This window comes from Equus quagga, chromosome 13 (assembly GCF_021613505.1).
Source record: "Equus quagga isolate Etosha38 chromosome 13, UCLA_HA_Equagga_1.0, whole genome shotgun sequence".
Lineage (NCBI taxonomy): Eukaryota > Metazoa > Chordata > Mammalia > Perissodactyla > Equidae > Equus > Equus quagga.
The window spans coordinates 20040131-20067071 of NC_060279.1; the positions used below are offsets into that span (position 1 = coordinate 20040131).

The 26941-nt window shown below is 37.2% G+C and overlaps 1 protein-coding gene across 5 annotated transcripts in view; it reads left to right on the forward strand.

The window, feature by feature from the left end:
* HMCN1 (hemicentin 1) overlaps positions 1-26941 on the forward strand; it is a 433459-nt gene that overhangs the window by 401258 nt on the left and 5260 nt on the right. For 4 of the 5 annotated variants that reach the window (XM_046681569.1, XM_046681572.1, XM_046681573.1 and 1 more), the window contains 10 exons: positions 298-535; positions 6683-6745; positions 8039-8158; positions 9292-9426; positions 11545-11658; positions 12732-12857; positions 15014-15142; positions 17100-17450; positions 21054-21173; positions 26643-26769. In XM_046681569.1, coding sequence (XP_046537525.1) covers positions 298-535; positions 6683-6745; positions 8039-8158; positions 9292-9426; positions 11545-11658; positions 12732-12857; positions 15014-15142; positions 17100-17450; positions 21054-21173; positions 26643-26769 — 1523 coding nt within the window. The remainder of the gene's footprint in view (positions 1-297; positions 536-6682; positions 6746-8038; positions 8159-9291; positions 9427-11544; positions 11659-12731; positions 12858-15013; positions 15143-17099; positions 17451-21053; positions 21174-26642; positions 26770-26941) is intronic. The other variant, XM_046681570.1, reaches the window with a different exon arrangement.

The window sequence follows — 26941 nt, forward strand, 5'->3', positions numbered from 1 at the left end:
GAAATCAAAGAATGATAAGAATTACCCTTCACATCTTTTCTTTACTCTTGACCTACAACTTTGAGTCCCTTATTAAACTACAATTTATGGCAGTAAAATTATGACACTCATGTAGTTACAATTAAAAGGTTCAAACTTTATTTCCTGAACACTACTGTACAATTACAATTTTATTTAGAAGTATGTATTTTTAGCCCCTAAGCCATTTTTTTCCTCATCCTGCGTCTCATAGTACCCTCCAGGCAAAAAAACTAAGATGAGCCATGCTGATCCTCAAATCCATATTGTCCTCCTTAGGATTACACAGAGGACTATGTGCAAACAGGTCCTGGGCAGCTGTATGCCTACTCAACCCGGCTGTTCACCATTGATGGAATCAGTGTCCCATACACATGGAACCACACCGTTCTCTATGATCAGGCACGGGGAAGAATGCCTTTCTTGGTGGAAACACTTCATGCATCCTCTGTGGAATCTGACTACAACCAGTTAGAAGAGACATTGGGTTTTAAAATCCATGCTTCAATTTCCAAAGGTAATTTGCTTAAAGAAAAGTCCAGATCTTTATGCCATCCAGTCCTCCTAAAAGGGTAAAAGAATTGCATTGATGCCGTTCAAACTAAGGATGTTAAGGCGGAGACTGACTGAACACGATGATCTCAAGTTTTTCATGTCTGTTGTGATAGGTAAAGCTCTGTGGTAAAGCCAATCCAGTTGGAGTTCTAGTACATTTAGTTTACTAATATGCTTCTTCGTAAAGCAGAGTGGAGTTGTTATTGTTCTAGTCTACATACACAGAGAGGATTAAAAATAGATGCCCTTATTCATAATAGCCAAGACTTGGAAGACACCATCAAGGTGTCCATCAGGGGACAAATGGATAATGAAGCTGTGGTATATATATACACAGTGGAACACTACTCAGCCATAAGAAATGATGAAATCCGTCCATTTCTGACAACGTGGATGAACCTTGAGGGTATTATGCTAAGTGAAATAAGTCAGATGGAGAAAGTCAAATACCATATGATCTCACTCATAAGTAGAAGACACAAACAACGTCAAACAAAACACATAGCAGCAGAGACTGGATTGGTGGTTACCAGAGGGGAAGGGGAGAGGGAAGAGTGTGAAAGGGGTAATTAGGCACATGTGTGTGATGATGGATGGTCGTTAGTCTTTGGGTGGTGAACCTGATGTAATCTACACAGAATTTGATATATTTTATGATATACACCTGAAATTTATATAATGTTTTATAAACCAATGTTACAAAAAATATATTAGATAAAAAATAAATTAATTAGAAAAAAAGTAAAAAAAATAAAATTGATTAATCAAAAAAATAAAAAATAAAAATATACACTCCATCAGAACAATTTTTCTTTGGGTAATAAAGTCCATTCTTGTTCTGAATCTTATATTTGTTAAGGAATTGACAAATTCCTGAAACATAGTATAAAAGTGTATCTTAACCTAAACTAGTCAAAAAAAGTTTCTATATTTTAAAAGCAACTTTTCAAAGCTATGCAGCAGTAATCAGGATTCCAACTGTCATCTCTTGTTCCTGGAAATTATGATTTTTTGAACTGTATTCCAAGCATAGTTCTACAACCCTTGATCTCAGCAGTTGCCCTCTGCTGTGTGGTTCTTTGATGTGTCTATACCCTGAGATTTCTTTTTCAGTCATAAGAGACACCACAACAATTAACATTCCATATTCAATGGGGTTTTGCTGCTTGGAGGTACTTACATGCAGTTATGTTACAGACACGAACCGTTTGAGTGACTTTAACTTTGAACTTTAGGCTCCCGTGAGTACACTTAAAATGATTCTTATTAGGTTTGGGAGTGTGTGTGTTTTGCTTTGTGCTGGCTTTCCTCGATAGATCCAAGTAGATTTTAAACAGCTTCATTTTGTTTTATCATGCTCAGCGGATACACTAAAAATTCATTTTTACTATTCACTCTTGCTTTCATCAGTTGTGCATGTGACCGTTTTCTTTTTCAACATCTATTAGAACTGCTTCAACAAATTTGAGATTGTAGTAATCTAGGAGTGCGTCTTCATATTTTTTGAGATAATCACAGATTTATGAAGCCTCATAGCCCGTGGAGCCCAGAACCCCACACCTCCTCCACCACATGGCACCACCACCGCCTCATTTTACTCTTGTTATGCATGTTCAGGTCACTTTCACAGAAGAAAAGAATCATTGGAATGAAGGGTTATGTTTTCTCTTCCCCAGTAATGCCTACCTTTCAAAGCCAACCTCTGTTTCTACCTTTTGCAGTACTCCATATAAATTTTAAAAAGATGACACAAGACTTTGATTAAAAATGAATTTTTACCATCTGAGACTAGAGGAATTAAAATAATTTTTGAAAAGTCATGTACAGTTTCTACTCAATCATGTAAATCCTCTAAGGCTAAACCTCCTTGAAGGTCTTTGTCATATTTGTAAGGATGTTGTTGGAGGATTTGGATCCAAAAATAGAAGAAAACACACTGTGGGACCTTTAAAACCCCTTACGATCCTTAGATACTATGATTCTATGAGTTACATCTGATACATGTGCCCATTTGTTGTTGACATTGTTTCTGTAAATTGCAAAAATTGTGTACCTGCAATTTCTTTTTAAGTGACCACCAGGGGGCAAGCTTGCATTCCTAGTTGCTTAACCAGCCTGTTCTTTCTCTTCTATGTTGTGTCGAGATTAGAGCTATGGTTACAGTGCAATTAGAATCGCCTAGAGAGCTTGGTGAAAGTTCAGATTTCTAGGCACAAAGATTTTGGTTTAGCTAGTCTAAGGTAAGGCCTGAGAGTCAGTATTTTTAGCACAGCCCCTAAATGATTCCAATGTATCTGGTCTGCACACAGGCATTTGGAAACTACTGATCAAGACAACTCACAAATATAAATCAATATAATTTAAAAATGTTTTAAATGAAATGGATTTATTTTTTAAATATAAACTATACTTATATTTTACAAATTAATCAGAAGAAGATATTAGAAACAATAAAGGAAAAAATAAATTTAACTACAAATAAATTTTTTAAAACTTCTTCATGAGAGAAAGAAAACAAAATTGAGAAGGTACGATATACACCAAAAAAGAAATATTTGCATTAGATATTATGGACAACTATGATTAACCTTAATACATACAAGGCTCTTAAAAATCAATAAGAAAAAGACGAACCCCCCAGTAGAAAAATACATAAAGGCTATGAATAGGAAATCCACAAAGGAAGAAACAATAATGACAAAATGAATGTGAAAAACTGTTTAACCTCATCAGTTAGCAAAGAAAACAATGCAAATTGCAGCAACGAGGTACCATTTTCCAATTATCGTTGTCAGATATTAAAATATATAATAAACACCGAGTAGTGGAGAGGTATGGGAAAATGAGCTCCCTCGTACACTGCCAGCAAGGGTTGTAAATTTGTGTAACATTTCTGGAAAGCAGTATGTATCAGTAGCCTTTCACATATTCGTGTCTTATTAGTTTTCTCATTCTGGAAGCCTGCCCTAAGAAAATCAGAGAAATGGCCAATAATAAATGTCCTGGAAGTAAGAGGTAAATATGTAAATAATAGCACAGCTGTATGATAAACTCTTAAATAATCCTTAAAATAATTTTAAAGGAATATTTAGCTCATTTATTTATTTAAAAGTATTTGTTGAGGGGCCAGCCCTCAACAGTAGTACAGCGGTTCAGTTCGCATGTTCCACTTTGGTGGCCCGGGGTTCGCCAGGTCAGATCCCAGGTGCAGATGTATGCATCACTTGTCAACCCATGCTGTGGCAGGCATCCCACATATAAAGTAGAGGAAGATGGGCATGGATGTGAGCTCAGGGCCAGTCTTCCTCAGCAAAAAGAGGAGGATTGGCAGCAGATGTTAGCTCAGGGCTAATCTTCCTCAAAAAGAAAAAAAATAAGTATTTAAGTGCCTACTGTGTACCAGACACTGTTCTAGGTATTGACAATATAACTGTAAAAAGTGACAAAAGGGAATGTATATGCGTAATAGTAGTTGAAAGGCAGTAGGCAGTATGACCCAAACCTGGGTTGCCCACACCACAGTGATTATAAGGAAACCTTTATACTGATTAAAAACACAGATTCCCAGGCTTCTTCCTTGGCAGGTCTGAGTTAGACCAAGGAATCTATGTTTTTAATAAGCTCTCCGAGAGATTTTATGATCAGTCAAGTTTAGCAATTATTAGTCTGTAGAGTGAAAGAGCCTAGCCTAATTTTTTGAAGTGTGTGTTTATAAAAGTGACTACAAGGAAAAACGTCAAAATGTTGTCAGTAGTTTTTCCAAATGACAAGGTTTTGGGGAATTTTATACATTTCTCCAATTATCATACGTTACTGTGACACAAACAAACAAATATTTTGTATTGCTCCCCTACTATGTCAAGATGAAAATCATAACTAATATAATCCAAAATAACATACTTTAACTGTAATATAAAGAATAAAAGAAAGATAGTTTATAACAAAATATTGTGTATTTCAATATGAAAATCTTTAGATGTTGCTACAGCAGAAGATAAGAAAGAAGTATTCATATGGCTGAACCTATATAGAGAGCCTCAGTGTGATTTTTACAAAACATTGAACAATTCTTGGCAATGTTCTGAATAAAATAATGTACAGTCAACCATCAATTTATATGACAGTTGCATTCCTGGAAAATTCATTCTATATTTTAATCACACAAAAAAATGTTTCATATGTGGGAGATGAGTTGTAGCCATAGATAATTACTAACAGCTTTCTCACTTGCATGAAAATCTTTCAGGGCAGGGGATAAATCTTCATCTTGCATCATTCTCTCACACGCTGCAATACTATAAATCCTGCCCCAGGGTCTGCTCCAGTCACTACATGTTAATAGGCCTCTCTATCATCATGACAGCCAAATTATCTCCCCAAAACTTCCCAAATGCCACCTAGTGGAAGATGTCACCCCCGTTTAGAACCAAAAATGTAAAATACTATCAGATAATAACTTATTATGTTTATATGACACATTTTTTTTTCATAATTATATCCCCAACACAGTGCCCTAGACAACATACTGGTTGGATTGAGGAATGTGTGAGTGAGTGGATAAAGAAAAACGAAGCGTGAATTACAGAATCACAACCTGAGTTGTATTCCTGAGTGCAGTGGTTGAAAGAGAAACAGACTCACATCTGAATCCTTGCTCCAGCTTAGATCGGCTCTTTGACTTTAAGCAACTGACGTAACCTCAGTCTCAAATTCCTCATCTGAACTTGGTTGTGATGGGAGTATGGGAGTTGTGAGATTTAAATGAAATAAGGCCCACTAAGCTCACAGAACTAAGTGACACACCATAACTATTCAGTGATCACTCAGCAGTGTGCTCCGGATGTTTCTATCCCAACCATCCTACTCCCGTTCCCTTGCAGGCACAGGAAGACACGCAGGGTCATTTTTATACTCAGGGTAGAAGTGGGTCATGAATCTCTGCTTTCAAGGTTTTAAGCAATTTAATTGCTTAAAAATAGCAAATAGGACTAGTTTTCTAGTCAAGGAACTATTTTCATTGGAGTGGTGTTTCTTACACCCTCCAAATATATAAATATATAAAACAGTTTTGAACAGTTTCATGTCCACTGCAGGGCTCAAATAATGTAATCAGAGGCCCTCCAAAGTGAATGAATCTGAAAAATTAACTAATACCTAGACTCTCTCCAGGAAGGGCACCTAAAACAATAATAAAAATAAACACAGTTCATGCATTTAGAATTGAAAGAAAATCTAAGATAATTTCTAAGAGATTGAATATGAACTGAATATATGATATTAACTAAATAAAATTTCCCTTAAGAGAAATTTATTATATTGACAATTGTCTTTTACATTTGTTGCGTGTACACACACACACACACACACACACACACATTACTTTGGTAACTTGAAAGATGAATTTCATTTAAGTTTTTGCAGGTTAATCATGTTTGAAAAATATTTGCTAAACTGCTTAATGAGTCAAGACACAGTTACTTTCTAAGCAAAGAGAGTCCCTAACTAACCTGTTTATTCTTGCTAATATGTTTTTTTCTGACATCTAACTTAAATCTATTCTATCACGATATGCCTGTTTCCCCTTGCTTTGACTACATGCAAAAGGAAAAGGACTTGACCCAGATGCTCCACATTGCAAATGGAGGGGATCCACACAAGGAGGAGGTTTCCTCATTAGAGTTTCTGTTTTTCGCTGGCATAAATTATTTTAAGTGGCTCCAGAATAGCGTTCCTACTTCTAGAACAAACAGAGTAAGTAATGCCTGGAACACTAGGACTTTGCCTGTGCTTATGCCTGGCATAGACATTAATCTTGGATCCTTTTTATTATCACAGAATAATTTTATTTAATTTTCTTTTGATTACTGTTAGCAACTTAAGCAGAAAACGTTTCCATTGGTGGCTTGCCAACCATCTCTGGACTATGATTAATTCCATTCTTGGTGGAGAAACAGGAAAAGTTTTCCGTTCCTGCTTGTTTTCACCTCTTGCATTTGTTGTGTCATGCGCTCCATCTTCGGCATATCTTCCCAGGGAAGATTGTACTGGAATGAAACAAGATGCTAATGTTCTAACAGGTCAGTTAATTTCGCTTTTCTCTCTGTGGTAGGAGATCGCAGTAATCAGTGCCCCTCCGGGTTTGCCTTAGACTCGGTTGGACCCTTTTGTGCTGGTAAGTACAGGAATAAATAATGCATTTTTTTACTTTGATAAAAATGTTATTAGTGGATACCATTTATTGGCCATCTATTGCCATTTTGCTAGAAATTTAATCGCACAACACTCCTATAAATGTCCCATTTTGTAGGTGAGGAAATTGAGATGTAAAGAAGTTAAGTAGAGTGCGTAAGATCACCCAGCTATCAGGTGGCAGAGCTGGATTTGAATTTAAGATGGACACGCTTGGCCTCTTCTGATTCGGCCACAGTCAAGTGTGTCAGGGACCGTGATGAAGTACAGAGGAGGAGTGAGCACAGGGACAAAACGCTGGACTCCATCTGGCCGCTTGACTGCCATGGATGTGAAACAGCAGTAATGCAACTCGAAGTCACCTAACCCTAGAACTGCTCGATCATAGGACAGGGAAGCGTTGTGGGCTGAGGATAATGACTAAACCAGCCTCATCCCGTCCAATTCCCAGTACAAGAGAGTCACAGATAAGGAAACAGCTAAGTAGCTTGGGGAGCTCAAGTTTGCATACACAGTGCCTTTCTTTCACTGGTAGGCAGTATAATGCAGTATAGTGGTTAAAAGGTGGTCTTTATGAACTATACTGCCCAGGTTCAAATCCCAGCTCTGCCTATAATGACCTGTGTGACCTGGGGCAATTTGCTTAACTTCTTTGTTCCTCAGGGCTTTTTTGGGTTTTTTTGCTGAGGAAGATTTGTCCTGAGCTAACATCTGTTGCCAATCTTCCACTTTTTCTTGAGGAAGATTCACCCTGAGCTAACATCTGTGAAAATCTTCCTCTATTTTGTATGTGGGTCACTGCCACAGCATGGCCCCTGACAGACCAGTGGTGTAGGTCCACGCCCAGGAACTGAACCCACGCCGCCGAAGCAGAGTGCACCAAACTTAACCACTAGGCCACGGGGTGGGCCCGTGTTCCTCAGTTTTATTATGCAAAATGAGGATAGTAATAAAAATACATGTCTCCTAGGAATGTTGTGAGGGATGAGCTAAGGTAGGTAAAAAGCATTTAGAACACAGTACGTGGTCATTGTATCTTAGCTATCATTATTGCTATTTTAGAATTCATATAAACGTCTATTCACTATCAATGATAGTTTGGGGGCCTAAAATTAACTTTTTATTTAGTGTTCCCATTTTGTGGCACTTAGAGCATTTTCTGTTACATTTGATTCAATTCATTGGCCTCTATAAGCAACTATTTTTACCGACTTCAGTAGCTCCTAGCAAGTAGGGGGTTTACATACGAATTGGGCCTCTTTGTTTCTTCTTTCAGATGAAGACGAATGTGCAGCGGGGAGTCCCTGCTCCCATGTCTGCCACAATGCCATGGGAACCTACTACTGCTCCTGCCCAAAAGGCCTCACCATAGCTCCGGATGGAAGAACGTGTCAAGGTATTCACAAAGCTAAATCTAATAGGCACATTTAAGCAATCGTCGCAACAGTCTCTGACTAGGAAAAGTGTGATAGACCTATGCTCTTCTTTCCTACTTTTTCCTTCCCCAACTTAGCAACACAGAGAAAAGATTTTCGTTAGGTCAAGAAAGTGAGAAAGAAGGAATACTGCTCACACACTGCCTTCGTGTGGGACACTCGATAGGCAGGAGCTCTCTCCATCCCCACAACACAATGAGGAGAGGCGGGCAGGACTATTACCAGACTCATTTTACAATGAGAAAACTAGGGAATAAAGAGCTTATCAAGAACTTAAGTAAATTGCACAATCTTGGTAGCACTTTGGGAACATTAGGAAAAAAATACTTTTCTGTCAGACTCGAGGTATATTTCAAAGTTAGAATTGTGTAAGAATCTAGTTCTATAAATAAATTAAAAAATCATGAAAAAAGGAAAGGATTTCTCTCTCTATGCCCCAGGAGGCCCCCTTCTAAACACAAAAGAGAGAGGGAGCAGAGGTGTAGGAGGGAGAGGAATAAATTTTATGGAAGATCCAGTATGGATTGGGCACCTTATATACATTATTTCCATTAATTTTCAAAGCAATGCTGAGAGACTGGGAAAACGTATGTCAGAAAGGGGAAGTAACTTTTTTGTGTGTGTGAGGAAGATTGGCCTTGAGCTAACATCTCTTTCCAATCTTCCTCTTCTTGCTTGGGGAAGATCATCCCTGAGCTAACATCCGTGCCGGTCTTCCTCTACTTTACATGTGGGATGCCACCACAGCATGGCTTGCAGTGTGTGGGTCTGTGCCCAGGATCCAAATCTATCAACCCTGGGCAGCCGAAGCAGAGCATGTGAACTTAACCACTACACCACCAGGCCAGCCCTGGGAAGTAACTTTTAAAGCCACTGAATTTATAAGTGGTCTAATGGATGGGCTGGTCTGTGAAGATATCACTGTGTTGCTTTGAGCTTATCTGCTATTTAACCCACCTGAAATGACACAACCAAAATGTTCAACATTTTTGCTCTTGTATATTTTTCAAGTATCATTCACGGCCTTTCTTATCCATACTTCACAGCAGGTTCTCAGGTTGATTTTCTTCAACTTACAAGCAATTTGTTGCAGATATTGATGAGTGTGCTTTGGGTGGACACACCTGCCATGCTGGTCAGGACTGTGACAACACCATTGGATCCTATCGCTGTGTGGTCCGCTGTGGAATTGGCTTTCGAAGAACTTCTGATGGGCTGAGTTGTCAAGGTATAAAAACGGAGGCCCTCGCTTTATCTTCATTATGCTAAGAATGAAGATCCCCTGCCTGTTGAATCCTGTAAAGTGAACTTTGTTTTATAGATTGAACTTCCTGATAGTATCTATAGATATAATATTCCATGGCTATTTTAAATATTTGTATCACAGTGGTTTGGAATAATAACACTTGCCTGTTCTATGTGAGAGAGGAAATTATATAGCACAAACTAATAGAATCAATTTCATAAAACTCCATTGCATAAGACTAACAGAGTATTTATTGCAGGACTTTTTTTTAATAGACTCTAGTTTTTAGAGCAGTGTTCGGTCCACAGCAAAACTGAGTAGAAGGTAAAGAAATTTCCTATATACTCCCTGCCCCAACTCATGAATAGCCTCCCCTACTGTCAACATCTGCAGCAGAGTGGTACGTTTTTTATCAAGGACGAAGCTATCCTGACACATCATTATCAGCCAGAGTCCATAGTTTACTTTAGGGTTCATTCTTGGTCTTGTACGTTCTATCGGTTTTGACAAATGAATAATGACATGTATCCTCCATTATGGTATCATACAGAATAGCTTCCTTGCCCTAACAATCTTCTGTGTCCCACCTATTCATCCCCGTCTCTCCTCAATCTTTGGAAACCACTGATCTTTTTTTTGAATTGTCTCCATAGTTTTATCTTTTCCAGAATGTCATATAGTTGGAGTCGTGCAGTATGTAGCATTTTCAGACCGGCTTCTTTCACTTCGTAATATGCATTTAGGTTTCCTCCATGTCTTTTCATGGATTGATGGTTCATATCTTTTTAGTGCTGAATAATATTCCATTGTATGAATGTGCCACTGTTTATTTACCCATTCACCTACTGAAGAAGGTCTTTGTGCTTCCAAGTTTTAGCAATTACGAGTAAAGCTGCTATCGAGATTTTTCATAGAGGCAGAAACAGTGGATACAAAACCGAATACTTATCAATAGAAGAAAGAATGAATAAATTATGGTACATCCACACCGTGTGGTCATTATAAAGAGTGGAATGGAGCTCAACTGTTTGGCTTAGAGGAATTTCCATGGGGTGTTGTTGAGTGAGAACACCAACATGTAGGAAAGTATATGTAACTTGTGTAGAAAAAATTATGTCACTGGAAAACAAGCAATAACCAGAGAAAAATTAAATGGATTTATGTATTTAGGTAGAGATATATATGTGTACCTAGAAGAGGTATGTTGTTATTTATACTAGATTGTTAATGTGTTGGCTTTGGTGGGCAAGGGGAGTAAAAAGGGATAAGGGAGGCCAAGCAAAAGAGAAAGAAGAAAAAACTGCACTGAGAAAGTCTTTTTAAAGTTTATAATCACATTTCTGCATTTATATTAACATGTGTAGATTTTGAAACATTAAATTCAAAGATCTCAAATGGAAAACAAAGTACAAAATAAGACCTTGGCAATCTCAAGTTTGGAAATGTAAGGTGAGGGACTTTTCTTAGATGAGAGAAGAGGTCTCTCTCCTCTGGGACTGGAAGGAAAGAGAGAAGAAGGTACAGAAAACAGGCAAGTGCACACGAGTCTGGGGAGTTCATGCTTGTGAGTCTTTTTTACACTATGACCCAGATGGTATTTGGGGAGATTAATTTGGCAGTGACTACAGATGAGGTGAAATGCTCAAGTTGCTGTAGTCAATCAGGCACAAGGTGATAAAGACCTGCTTCAGGCTAATAGCAGCAAAAATAGGACGAAAAGTGAATTGCAAAAGAAATTGCAGAAGACCTTACCTTTTTCTTTTCCCTTTCCTCAGAATTCCAGGCTGTCAGCAACATTCCAGGGCTGAGATTTCCTAGGAACAGGAGTGGGAGGCATATGGTAAACTAGTTAAAGTTGAGGAGTGCGCCATCGACATAGTTCTGAGTCTCTAGCTAATGTCTACCTTTGAGGAGTGTTGAAGAGAGAGACCCTCCCCAGCAGTTGCTTCCATTATCTGGCAGATCATATAAGAGCAATTGTATCGGATTAGTTTTAGGGAAGATCTTCAACATGATGATTGTCGACGATCATTAAAATGTTAAACATGTGGGAGAAATTAACCTAACAACATATAGTGACAGTTTTGTTTCATGTAACAGATATTAATGAATGTCAAGAATCCAGCCCCTGTCACCACCACTGTTTCAATGCCATAGGAAGTTTTCACTGTGGATGTGAACCTGGGTATCAGCTCAAGGGCAGAAAATGCATGGGTAAGAAAACACTTTACATTCAAAGCAATGACATCTTTGTAACTTCTTTTTTATTTATTTTTTATTTTTAGAGGAAGATTAGCTCTGTGCTAACATCTGCTGCCAGTCCTCCTCTTTTTGCTGAGGAAGACTGACCCTGAGCTAGCATCCATGCCCATCTTCCTCTACTTTATATGTGTGACACCTGCCACAGCATGGCTTGATAAGCAGTGTGTAGATCCACACCCCAGATCCGAACCAGTGAACCCAGGCCTGCCGAAGCAGAGCGTACAAACTTAACTGCTGTGCCGTCAGACCAACCCCCGTCTTTGTGACTTCTTAATGGTGTCTAATCTAATCCATGTGCTGTGTCCTGGGCTGGATTCAAATAGAGGACACCCACCATCCATCACATATGTAATCCATGCAAAAACAAAATGGAAGCAAATACTTTACTTTATAGGCTTAATTTTCTAACGACATAACCACTTTTTTTAACATTTCCCCTATTATATTTGCCAAATTTTTTCACAAAAGCATAATATATAAAGTTATGTGTAATATGTATGTAAGTTTAATGTTTCGAGGAGGAGGAGGTGGTTGGTATGGCTACCAGCTCTGTGAGGAAATACTTTGTTTTTTATTTGTATTATTCTGTTGTAAAATAAAATGTGTTACAGGGGATGACCATGTGGCCCACTGTTTAAAGTTCCATGTGCTCTGCTTAGCGGCCCAGGTTCATGGGTTCGGATCCTGGCACAGACCCACTCTACTTATCAGCCTCGCTGTGGAGGCATCCCACATACAAAATAGAGGAAGATTGGCCCAGATGTTAGCTCAGGGCTAATCTTCCTCAAGCAAAAAAGAAGAGGAAGATTGGCAACAGATGTTAGCTTAGGGTAAATCTTCCTCAACAAATAAAATAAAATGTGTTACAGACCTTGGTGGGTTTAAACACTTTAACTTTACACAATGATTATATAATCAACATGTATATTAGTTTACAATATCCTTAAAATACAAAGGTATAATTTCTATGGAAAAATGGAATAAATGATTTTCTCATTCTGCATTGCCCTTGTTCTTTTACCAAGATGTGAATGAGTGTAGACAGAGTGTGTGCAGACCAGATCAGCATTGCAAGAACACCCGCGGTGGCTACAAGTGCATTGATCTTTGTCCAAACGGAATGACCAAGGCAGAAAATGGAACCTGCATTGGTGAGTTTCTGGCTCTTTTGATGACTGAGATCCATTTACCATCAACAAGCCAAATAAGGCATCCAGTTTTTAAATTAGTAATTAGAATACATTTAATCTAACAAAGAAATGTTTCTTTTTCCATGGGTTCTTTTACTCCCAACTTCTAGTATGGTCGAACTCTGGAGTTCCAGAGTTGGCTGTACCAGGAAATGAAAGCTCACCATGGAGACCTATGACCATTTTGAGCTCCCATCAATTAAGTATTGGGTTTACATAGTTTACTATCCCCATAAATTAATATTGCATCACATTATTTCTAATATGAAATTTAGCGTATGTTTAGAATTCCATGAGGGGGTGATAAAAAATTATGTTTGTAGAGATTTATTAAAAGTTCAAAATATAATTACTTTAGGACTAAGTATTCTTTAAATGTCACATCAATGACCAGACAATATAGGAACTTATATTCTCCCAAGTATATTTGTGTGCCTACTCTGTACTAGTCTGCCGTAGTTAGCAGAACTAGGAATTTCAGGATTTACAAAAATGAAACAGATACCATTTCTGCTCTCATGTACTTACAATCTACTGGGATAGAATGGCCAACCAAAAGAAAACAAATAATAATACAAGACAGACTGAAACTCCATAAAAGAGGTACAGATAAAATTGAGAGTGATATCTAGTAGGAATGACTATCAGAGGTGCCATGGAAGTGATCACGTTAACTCACATTTAGCCTTGAATGGAATGTTAATAGATGGAGGTGGTAGAAAAAAGGAAAGAAAGAAATTCCTGTACAAAGGAAAAGAGCTGGACTTAGAGATAATGTGTCAACTTCACCCTTCCTTCTTGACACCTATCTGATTTTGAACATGTCTTAAGATGACGCAGAAATTTGAGGTTAAGTTTCTCATTTTAAAAATGGACTTTTGAAAAATTTCATTCTGAAGTATTTATTCATATAGTTACAATATGTCTTGGATTTGTTTAAAAGAATATATAAGAGGCAGGGGAGAAGGAATATTGATCACTTGTTGAGGTACATGGGGGTTTAGTATACTTTAAAAAAAATGCTGAGGGAGTTGGAATATCAGATTTCAAAGACTCTTTTCAGCAACATGTATATAGAGAAATATTTTTCTTAACTCCTAAGAATAGTAGCCAACTCAGAGCATCATATGCAGTTATGTGCAACTGTAAATATTTTTAAGAATATTGGCTCGAATTATGTATAAGATGAATTAGAAAAGACATGAGCTGGGGTCAGCCCCATGGCGGAGGGATTGAGTTTGTGTGCTCCGCTTCGGTGGGCCAGGGTTTCTCTGGTTCAGATCCTGGGCACAGACATGACACTGCTCATAGGCCATGCTGAGGTGGCGTCCCACACAGCACAACCAGAAGCACTCACAACTAGAATATACAACTCTGTATTTGGGGGCTTTGGGGAGAAGAAGAAGAAGAAAAAGAAGATTGGCAGCAGATGTTAGCTCAGGTGTCAATCTTTAAAAAATAAAGAAAGAAATGAGATGAGCTAAAAGATCAGAAGACCGTTTAAGAAGCTACATCAAAAATATAGCCAAGTGGAAATGGAAAGTGGGGATATATGTGTTTGAATGAACGAATTAGAATTACCCAATCTTGGAAACTGAAGGGATAACTTAAAGATAACTCTGATGTTTGCAGGCTGGTTGGCTCGGGAAAAAAGAATGCTGTTATCGTAAATAAGGGAGTAGTGATAAGACACTGGGGACATGTTGAGTTTGAAGTGCTGTGCTGGTGGAACATGGAGATGGAGGTGAGCAGCTGGCAGCTAGAAATGTGGGAGTGTAGATGAGAAGCAAGGAGTCCTGCTGCTCTAAGGCTACCTCACCCAGCTTGCGAGGGTCACTAGCGTAAACAAGATGGCCAAGGGAGGAGAGGCTGTGGAGAAGTGGAGAGGAAAAAAAAGGCTGAGGCTGAAACTCTTTCCATAGTTGGGAGCAAGAGGAGGAAAAGTTAAGAAGTGGCAGAGCTAGGACTTGAACCCAGGTTTTCTGATTCCAGGTCTCGACCACATGGTGAAAAATGCAACCTTCGGCAATTTTCTAAAGAGTGTTCATTTTAAATACAATGACTTTGGGTTTTGAAAGAGGAAGTGTTATTACTTTTTATTGCCTCCATGTCTGTAGATATTGATGAATGTAAAGATGGGACCCATCAGTGCAGATATAACCAGATATGTGAGAATACAAGAGGCAGCTACCGTTGTGTATGTCCACGAGGTTACCGCTCTCAAGGAGTTGGAAGACCCTGTTTGGGTAAGTTAACAAGAACTCTTATTGAGTAATAAAGCTACTAATATAGTTACCTAGCATTACCAATTCAATTAGGACCACTCTCTATCCTCAAATGCTTTCTTGCTACAGTTAGAAGATTTGTACATTGGTTTAAGTAATTCATAACATAATTTGAATTACTTCTTAGAGACTTCCTATTGAATTCAGTTTACACTGACATTTCAAGTGACAATAATAACCACTTACAGAGAGCTTACTGTACACTATACATGTCAGAGTGAGGTTCTGATATAATTGCCATGACAACTTAATTATGAACCTTGTCTCATTGATTTTCCTTCTATGCACATGACTTAAGTGTTTGCATATATGCATTTTATTTGTATATGAACTATACTCTTATGTAATATAAAAGTTTAGGTATAAGGGATTAAAATGTGAACACACAATTTAAGTGAATTGATAATTATTGATATTATTAAGTGAATTGATAATTATCAATTGATAGTTGATGAAGTTATGGGAGAACTTTATCTACCATATGTTAACTGCTTACTATGTGCCACTCCCTCAATTGCCTGTTTGTTTCCATCTTAGTTATGGATGAATATAAAGTAAGAAGGGTAACAGACAACAGCAAGTATCTATAAGAAGGTAACCGTATGCTTTTAAAAAATTAATGCATTTATAATCAAGAAACTGAGCTATCAAATTATATTCCTCCTCAGAATATTTAAGTGCAGCAGAAAAATTGTATGGGCTTTTAAATACTGGCTTCTGGTTTGCATGCCATGCTTTTAAGAGGCAAATTGGTTGCCTTGGTTGTCTACTTAATTATTTATAGCCAATTTCCCATAAAGACTATGTTCTGTCTTTATGCGGTCCCTGGCACAGTACTTTGCACACAGCAAATGTTTAAAGTAATACTATTATTTTAAAGAAACTCTTTTAAAATAAATTCTTTTTAATAGCAGAAATATATAACATATCACTTTAGCCTTCCATTTAGATATTGTCATTTATATATAATTTAGCATCTTGATCAGTCATAGCAGTGACCCAGCAGAATGAAGTGTGTTCATTTGTTCACTAATTTGATCTGAAGTTGAATGTCGGGCATTGGGCTGGGGCATAAATCAATGAAGAAGGTAGGACCATTGCCATTTTAGTTTAAAAATGTTAATTTTAACTCCTGCCTACTAAAACAATTTGTAAAGCAAAATTTACTACCTTTATTCTACTTATTGATGTTGTTTTCTTTCATATACCACTGTGGTAATGAATTAAAGAGTTTGGTTTTGATCTCTGGTTTTCATTCACTTTTCCAATTTACCGGAAGAATTGTGAGTACATACTCTGTGTTGACGTAGGAATAGAAAGAAAAATAATTTTCTTTAATTTTACAGATTTTGTGAGTTTATATCTTAGTAAGAAATGATTCTGTCTTCATTTTCTTTTTTAAAATTTTTTGTAAAAAAATGTACTTGGCTTGATTAATAATTATTGATTGAAAAGAGACAAAGAAAATAAAAATATTTGTAGTTGTACCAACATTCCTTCATCTGAAACTTGTAATTGCATGAAAGATTAGAGACACTAGAGGTCAATATTCTAACTGAATGCAAACTAGAGATGTGATTGCATTCTTCCCTCCACTAACAGAATTAAGGTCTATATTAACTTTGAACTCTAATTTTTCTGGATTCAAGACCATGTTTTCCCATATGACCCTTTATGTTTCTACTGTAGCTGTGAAGCAATCTTTAGGGAGAGTCATAGAATCTTTCTGTATATTTATAACTGAATGATTAAAGCTTTCTTGAAAGTTCACAACAGTTAAGTACTTATTGTATTCCTGGCTTTGGAGGGTAACATAACGTCTTCAGTTTGTTTCACAGACTGATTGTTTATTCCTGTGTTTTGTGTGTGTATGTGTGTGTTTTTTTTCTCTTTTCTATGTATCATGGCACACGAGCAGACATTAATGAATGTGAACAAGTGCATAAGCCTTGTGCATATCAGTGCTCCAACACCCCCGGCAGCTTCAAGTGTATCTGTCCACCAGGACAACATTTATTAGGGGACGGGAAATCTTGCGCTGGATTGGAGAGACTGCCAAATTATGGCACTCAGTACCATAGCTATAACCTTGCACGGTTCTCCCCTGTGAGAAACAACTATCAACCTCAGCAGCATTACAGACAGTACTCACATCTCTACAGCGCCTACTCAGAGTATAGAAACAGCAGAACATCTCTCTCCAGGACTAGAAGGACTATTAGGAAAACTTGCCCTGAAGGCTCTGAGGCAAGCCATGACAGATGTGTAGGTAAATGTCAGCTGTGTTACGTTTCCTTTCTGTGGGCTCACTTATAGACCAGACTGTAAGCATAGGACAGCACCTGTGACCTTATGGGTTCAGTGAACTACATCGATCTCAAATCTGGGATGACTCAAAGTTTCAAGGCATTTACTCCGGCACCTAAAACTATTACAAAGTTTATTTAAATAAATGATGTATTTATGCATGTATTGCATGTATTGCATGCATTCTGATAATTTATTGTTTTATATTGAAATTTACTCTTTGTTGATCACACCTAAAAGTGTTACTAAATTCAATGCTATATAGATGCTATATAGACATAAATTTTGGTGGCATCCAGAATATGGTTTTTGTAAAAAGAGAATCTGCCTGTTGCCACAAAATATAATACCATCTGATTATGGCTAGATCTGATTGATGCCAGAGCAGTGGGTTAAAAGTGAAAGCAACTCAGTCGAGTTGTTCTGTATGACAGCCAACACTGCATTGACTGTTGTCCCATACTCCCCGTGGAATTTCTCAGTTTGATTATTTTGTATATATGTGTCACTGAAAAGATAATGTGAGCCAGGACAAAATTAAGTTGCTTCCATCACTCTAAAATGTGTGCTTTCAATATCTTTATCTAAACTCACAAGTCTGTAATTTGTTTGCAAAAGTGAAGAGTAATTTCCAACTCAAGAATTGAGATCTTATTTTCAGTAAAGTTGCAAACATTACCATCTGTCATTCATTTAATTGAATTTTCTGTGAGTGTTTGCATGTCATTGAGCTATGCACCAAGAAGAATTAGCAAACACAATTTAGCCCCACTATTTGTTAGATGAAAAAGGAAGGCAAGGAAGAAAGGGAGGAGGGAGGCAAGAAGAGAGGGAAAAAAACAAATACTGGTTAAATTGAAAGCCTCCTATGCCAACCTCATTTTTTTGCATTTTTCCTAAGTATTCTACACTTTGCTTATTCTCTCCGAAATATGCTTTCTGTTAAACATTTCTTTTAAACTTTAAAAACTTTCTTCTCCTTCTGACTTCAGTTTTTGTGACTTTTTTTACCCTTCTCCAAGCCTTGTTCCTGCATCGTTATCTTCTCACGTGTGCTTCCTTAGTCACTCTTAGGTGGACCCAGTTTCTTATATCATCTCTCTGCAGTTGGGCCCTCAAATCCTGTGGATACTTAAACTTTAACCCTTTTTCTTCAGGTCCGCAATTTCCCAGAACTTTTCTGTCTAGATGTCCTGAGACATATGAAATCTCTGCCCTGGGACAGCATCCTAGAATTGTGGACAGTGCTAACTTCTTTTACTCCTTGAACATTAATGCATTCATTAACAGCTCTCTACATTTTGTCCCATACGGTCAAACACTATTTAATTACCAAACCTGTGGACTCCACTGTCCTTGCAAGTAGGTCAAACACCGCTCTCAGCCTGCTCCAAACCATTCTGAGAGTTAGTAATTTTTCATCCCCATGATTTTGACCCTACTCTTTGACAGTGAAAACTTTGTACTGTTCTTTGATTGACAGAATTAACATCTGACATTCTGTCTTTCAAAGTTTCTTCTAAATAGTCATTCCCACTGAAGGGTTTCCATAGCTTATTACCATCCTGCTCTCCACCTTCATCTTAGACAAGCTCTTCCCTCTCCTCTACCTCTCCTCTCTGGCCCCAAAATCTTTGTTTATGCTATGATAAATGAATTAAATTATGCCTCCCTACACCATACACCATCTAGCTGATTTCTTCTAAATCATCTGAAGGTCCACATCATTTTAAGAAAGTGTTCCTGATTAATAACCCAGTTCTCTATCTCTTTATCACTACCTATACCCTGCAATTTCATCATAGCGTCTTATAAATGTTTTCTGTGTCTTTGTGTTTATATTACACTAATATTATGTTTATAAGAATTATCTTCCCCAAACCATCTACTGTTTGAGGCAGCTACTGTTTCGGAGAAAGGACCAATCTTGGAGAATCTAAAATAAACTTCTGTAACTAGTCAATTATTGGATATTTAAGTTTTATTTGGGGAAATTAATAGGCTTAAACATTTAAACATATTTCTTAAAATATGGTGAGTGTTTCATAGTGTTGGTCCTAATAAAGAAATTTACACTAAGATTGTAGACAGCTTTGGAATTACATAACAAGAACAACTTGCAATAAACACCAAATGCCTTTCATTAACCATCTGGGATAGACAACTTACAAAAGATTCACATTAACACTATGAAATTTTGTTACACTTGAGCTAAATTTTGGCTATTTAAGGAATTGGTTCCTAAGCTTAACAGGAAAAATGAACATGGCTTTGCTTCTTAACACAGAAATCCCACTTGGGGCTACTTTAAAATTCATACTCTGGGAAGTGCAATGTTAACTACTTGGAGTTCAACATCCCTTACATTTCTGTTATTTTAGGATAAAGCAGATTATATAGGGAAAAAGTAAAAATACATCATACAGTTCTGGAATGAATGCGCTGGTTAACTAAAATGAGGCAAAAACATTGACAAACAAATATTTGATGAGTGTTTATCTTCAACAGATTTTGAATCATTGCAATTATACTCTGAACATATGCAAAATATGCAAAATGAAAAGATCTTTTTGCTGTGGGTCATTTCCCAGTTGTCACCTCATCTTCTCTTTACTTCCCCCCTACAGCACCCCTGCTCCCATTTCATGCCATGTTCTCCTCTTCCTTCTTCCACTGGTTGGTGTGGGCTCAGGGACTGTGAGCAAATTTTAATATTAGTCAAGGCAAAACACAATTGGGACAGAAAATCTGAGGCCTCCCAAATCACATCCCTTATCCTGAAAGCAAATAACAATTAATTTTTAATTATCATCTATTGTCACTCTCCTTTTTATTGCTGTTTTCTTGGCATGGTTTAACAATAGCAGATAGATAGATCTTTATAGCTTATAAAATGCTTTCCCGTATATTGCTGCATTTGAACCTTCCAAGAAACCTGTGAAGCAGAAGAATCCACTGAGATCTCAAGAAGTTAAGTGGCCTGCCCAAGGTGACAGCAATTATATGTATGTAGTTGCCATTAGAACTTTACAACTGTATGAAGTTTGATGAATATTACTATCACAAAAATAAAAACACTTTCATTTGATGATATCTGTGTATGGAAAGCAATGCATGGCTTTTGGAAAGAGAAAGTCAGCTAATATTTAAATAAAATGAAAACTAATATTTTTTTCCCAATTAATCTCAATAGAAACTGTCCTTTAGGTAAATTCTACTATTCTGTCACGAGTTTAGTACTTTGGTGGTTTAGGATCTTATACAAATTTATTTCATCTGTCATTTGGGCCTTACTTAACTAATATAGAAGTGGGCCAGTTTGGGGCTTCAGCTTAAATATGCTTATACACAGGAGAGGTGTTCATATTTTATAATATAGCACGTTTATATTGGACTCCATTAAAAACAGATCCTGATGTCAAACAGCTCCGAGTGTTTTAAAACACAAGTATGAAATCACCCAGAAGTTTTTCTATTGCGTATCCACAACTCGTTTACAGTTGGTTCTATCAGAGTTTCTGCCTTTGTTTTGCATGGTTATACACTCTGCTTTCTTTCTGCACAGATATTGATGAATGTGAAAATAGAGACACCTGCCAACATGAGTGTAAAAATACCTTTGGAAGCTATCAGTGTATCTGCCCACCTGGCTATCAACTCATGCTCAATGGAAAGACATGTCAAGGTGAAAAAAATGTGGGGATGTTTATTGCTGCAACTTGACTTGCAACCAACATAGAAGAGTGTGAGAAATTAGATGTTTTCTTTTTTTGAATAATTATCCTCCTCTTCTTTCCCATTTCCATTGGTCAGACTTATCTTTAAACGTGGATTTTGTAGGAGAAGCATTGAGAAAGCAATTAAGCAAAGGAAAAGAGTTGAGAAACATTTTTGGTATGATCCTACTAAGAGGAGCAAGAATGACTAAACCAGTTCATACTACATATTTTTAAAACTAAACGGAAATAGACCTCTTCAAACATCTTCTCACAGTTCAGCTAAGATGGAAGAGGGAATGGGAAGAGTTATCAGTCAGTTTACTTCAGTGTTAGGCATTATTTTAGACTTTGACTTAGTGATCAGTAGCTAATAGATTAAATGATGCATTCATTCTTTGAGTCCACAGATGATGAGAAACAATCATGTGCTAGCATTGCAGGATGCAAATGGTTTAAACAGATGAATAATATATAGTCTCTTTCCTTTAAGATCTTAGACCTAGTGGAGAATAACATGCAAATAAGTGCATAATCAACATGCAAAGTTATAGGTGTTGCCACAGGGTTTTGGAGAATGTCTAGTGATAGTAGAAAGATAAAAATATCAATCACAATAGTACCCTCTTTACACCAAAGTGTGAAAGGGGCATTGCACTTTGATGAGGTGTATTATATTGTATTGTGTATTTAGATCAAAAAGAATATGAACTTGTATAAATCTTTAAAAATCTTCTAAGAAACCCCCTCAATTTTGTGAACAAAATCTAGGAGTATCATGTAGGTCTTAATAAACCTCTGAATTTTATTAATGTTTGTCATATGCAAACTCTGTCCTTCTCTAAAGTATAACCAAATCTCCAAAAAGAGTGCTTTATCGTAGCAATCAGATTTAGATTGAATTTTCCCTTTCTGTGAGATGCACAAAAGACTTGCTAGGATGCAGCTCATGGAAAATGTTTCTGGGAGGCAAGACCAGGACAGACGATGACTTCACTTGCGTTACCCTGAGCCTCCCCACCCATTCACCCATTCATACTCCCTGAGAGCCGCTATTGTACCCTGTGGGCCAGAGTAGGAAAGTGAACGCAATAATAACCTTGCTCCCAGCCATCAGTCACCAAATATTTATTAAGAACATACCTTATGCAGAATATTTTACTGAAATTTGAAGTACTGAAATGACATATTTGCATTATAGTCTTATGTTTTTCCAAAACAACTGTCATCTCATTTTAATCAGCAGTAAAGATTTGTCAAGGACAATAATTTGTGCCCATTTGACACATAATAAAACTAATTCTCAGAGTGATTATGAGAGCCTTAACGTCCTAGAACAATTGAGAGCAAGGGTAGGACTTGATCGCAGATCTCCTGAGGTCTGGAATAGTCTTTGTCTCTCCTTTGATGCTGTGCACTCCAGGATCATTGTCCTGTGCCAGCAGGGTGAGATGAGAGCATTCACACTGTCTGTGTTTTATAACTCTCCCAAGTTCCTCAACCCAAGAATCTTTCTGAAGAGGTGGCAATGCCCACACTAACACTATACTCCCTATAGTGCACCGGGAACCGAGGAAGGAAACAGGGTGGAGACTGAAGCATTTGAATAAACAAGCGGACTGTAAACCCCTTAATCAGATTTGTAAGGGTTATGTTATACGATATTCTCATTAGAGGATTTTTCTTCTTTTCTAAATTATGCCAGTTTGTTTTTTAGTTACCCTTGTCACTCATTCAGTTCAAAACATTTTTCTACTTTCGCTTGTGCTTCAGAGAGTGGAAACTAATGTGAACAAATCAGAAACAGGTGTCATTTGAAATTCTTGCAATTTAAATAGGCTACATATTTTTGTGACTTTTAAAAAGACATAAGAGGAAACAATTATGCCCTTTAGAGAAGTCTTTTCTGTAAAGAATAACTTAGAGTCTTTTTATAGCTTTAGAAAGTGTTTGAAGTGTTTGTGAGAAATAAGAGACTACTTTTCATTCACATGTGCGTTTTTGAAGCTTAATATGTTAGTGATAGAAATGTCAGGAATAAAAGGGAAATTAAAGTGAATTTGACATTGAACAAGGACAGAGACTCTAGGCAAAAGAGGCAGTCATAAGATTGAAAACTGAAAAACAAAAAACACAACCAATCATGATGCGCTCAAGAAGTGGAGAGGAGAAACTGAAAGATCCTTATACTGATTTTAAGCACCGCCAATCTAATTCTGAAAATTTTAAAACACTATTTTGGCATTGCATCTGAATAAGTGTTCTAATCTATCCAAGTTTCGAAAAAGTGATCCATAATGTTTATCAAAAATCTGAATACTCTATACTTTCTGTAGGACAAATGTTTCAATTATGTTTATCTTAATTTTTTTTAATGTATCTAGAAGCGCTTGGTTAAATGCATTCATATGTTCTAAAGCTATTAATATAAAAGTTTTTCAGCCCATCTTGGATTCTTTTCTTGTAGCAATAATATTTATGTTATAAAATAACTATACTTTAATTTCTGTCATAATAATCTTCTTATAATCTTTCATAAAAACCAGACATCGCCACATTGTCAGTTAACAGAAAACAGCCCTATTTCTTCATCTTTTCTGGCTTCTTTTTTTAAGACCAGTGAGTCATGAATGAGCAGAGGGAGGAGAATGAAGGTTTCTAGGGTGCTGAATCCTGAGGAGACAGTAAAGCCAGAAGACAAAAGAGGGCCACTTGCCCAAAAGCTCAAACACTTAACAAAAGCTTTTCTATGGGAAATGTACGTTATTGAGGAACTAAGAGCAAACACTTTGTACGTTAGATTCTGATATTTCTTTATAGATTCGTATTCAGCCAATGTAAATCTGTGATAAGGTAGCTGCTCTTATTACGCATACAGACCTGTGTCCAGATTCTCGTCTCCATGCCACCATTTTCATGGGCCCCTGCAGCACACTGGCCTCCATGTTTCAGCATGAGTTCACTACAAAAATTAGAGCAAAGGTGAAATTTGGAGGATGAGTGTGAAGGGAGTGTTTTCATATGAGAGAAAAGAAGATAAGGCTAATTGAATTTTTTCACATTTTCCTAGAGGGCTTTTCACTTTATTCTGAGACAATCTCATTTTGTCAAGGAGATGAGGTGCTTCTGACAGATAAAATCGTAATTAGAAATTGGTTCACAGAGACAATATGCAAGATTTAACTGAGATAAACACTTGTTTCACACTGTGTTCCATTCCTGTAGGAAAACTTTCCCTAATATAAAACTGATGGAAAGCACATTATGTCATTGTCAGCACATCTAAGTAACCAAAAAGTAGAGTAAGTGATTTACTCTCTGTCATCCTAGCTCAATATCTTTTTACTCTGTGCAAACTATTATTAAATTTAAAGAATTACATTGTCATTTCACTAGAACATTTGAGACAGAAATGCAAATGGTAATTAATTTGGAAATAAAATTTAACATTTGTTATCCATGATTATTATATTGTCTCTTAGAATTTCTTCTCTTCTTTCTCTTTTTTTATAGCAATATTCCAAGTTACTAAGATTTCACAAAAGCGCTTCACAACTTTAACCCAAGTCCAATATAAATACCATTATGCAGATACCAAGTCACTTACTACTGTGAAATGACATAATAGTTACACATACCCATTACACATACATATACCCACTACTCCAAAGAGAAATTTGAAAACCTTAGACTTCACTCACACTTTTTAAAATTGACCTTTAAAGTTTCTTATCGTGTTTAAAGTAGTTGCAAAGGATGTGAATTCTGGCATTGTTATTTGATGTGCGTGTGCTTTAAATATATTTTCATCAAAACTTTGGGGCTGCAGACTAAACTCACTCAGAGAATGGAGAATGACCACTATATAATTTAAAAGCCTGTACTTATTGTTAAACTAAATAGATTGACTGTCAGAAAAAAGGTTAAGGTGATTTTTCTGTTCCATAAAAGTGTTAGTAGGTGTTCTCATAACAACCAGCTCAATTCTGAAATCTAATTTAAAAGAGAGAGCCGAGCCCATTGGTTTGTAGCCAGGATGAAATAAGGCCTGCCCCCGTCAGTATGTATATCCAATGTTCTCACCTTCATATGTGTCTTGAAGTATTTTATACCCAGGTATCATAGACTTTGGATTAGTGGAAACCCTTCTTTTGTAAAGCAGAGAAAGGATGTAAGAGGGGAGAGGAGAAAGGGGAACTCCAGGCCACAGGAAGTTCTCAGGTGGATTGATTTTAGGAGAACTTAGGGAAATGAGGATCTGATGGAAATTGATTCCCTGAAGTATTTGCCTTCCCTCGTACTGCTGGAAAGCTTTCATGCACCACCACGGGAATGCAGGCACCACAGTCCGAAGTTATTGCTCTAAAATATGGTCCTGACCTTTGGGATCTCAAAATCCCTTAAAAATTTGGAACTTTACGGACCTTCTTCCCAGAAAATCCATACATGGATCTCAATCTCACTCTGTCTTGCTGTCTCTTTGTCTCTATCTCTCTGTATGTCTCTCTCTCTCACACACACACACACTCACACACAAAAACATTTTCATTCACAGATCCCTTGATGCTCAAATATGGACCCTAAGATAAGAATATGGCTCTTAGACACTCGTTTTCAGAAAGCTCAAAAAAATTTTATTTAGCTCCACCTTGATTTTTGTTGATTTTAGTGATTTAAGTCTGCTTTTATTTAACAAATGTGTGTAGAAAACAACAAAATAAAGAGCATTTCATTTGCATGTTCCCCCATTACTCTAGAGAGAGCTGTTACCCTGGGGAGAGCATCCCACCACTGTAACAACTGAGGATGGATTCTGCACTGTTCAGATTTGATCAAACTCTGCTTGTGGTTCTTGGGTCACTCATTTGATCCTGTTTTTTCCTTAATTCTGTCTTTCTCTACACCATCTGACTGACCTGTACAGGCTCTCTGTATTTATAACTTGACTCTTTTCATTTCCACCACCCTACCTTCCACTCAACGATTTGAACTTATAAAACAAAATACTAGGGAAGGCTCACTCACATTTTAAAGAGATTCTTCACTTTACAGAAAGATTTTTAAATTTTTAGCTTGTTTTTAGTGATTTAAAGTATTATTTGCTTTTCAAAACTCAAATGCACTCTATTTTCCAAATATTAAAAATACTGGAGTGTTGTTAATAGCTTCCCTTCTACTTTTGTAGCTCTTGTTTTTCTATGTCCTTTCACATTTGTTAAAAACAGCAATAGCTTATCCTCAAAGCAATCTGGGAAATAGCACACCGCGTATCAGGATCCCCACTTTGTGGCTGAAGAAGTTAAGTGTAGCTACTGAGTTCATTCCTGGGGAAGAGAAGGCCAGCCCTTGACATTCCAGGCAAATGTCCTCAAGGCCTGCTCTCATGGCTTGTTCTGACCCGTGTTGCTAATGCTGCATGTTCCTTGTGCTGTTGCTAGATGTTGATGAATGTCTGGAGCAGAATGTGCGCTGTGGGCCAAACCGCATGTGCTTCAACATGAGAGGAAGCTACCAGTGCATCGATACACCCTGTCCACCCAACTACCAACGGGATCCTGTGTCAGGGTATGTCTCGCCTTCTCTTCCTGGGCATGCTTTTGAAAATCCTTCTTCCTCTCTCTTCTTTACCAACAAACCCTGTCTGTAGTCATGTTTAACTCACAGGAAGTCAATAACCCCAGGGAGATGCGTAGGTACAGCGTGTTCCTTCTCCATGAATGGGCAAGAAATGAGCTCA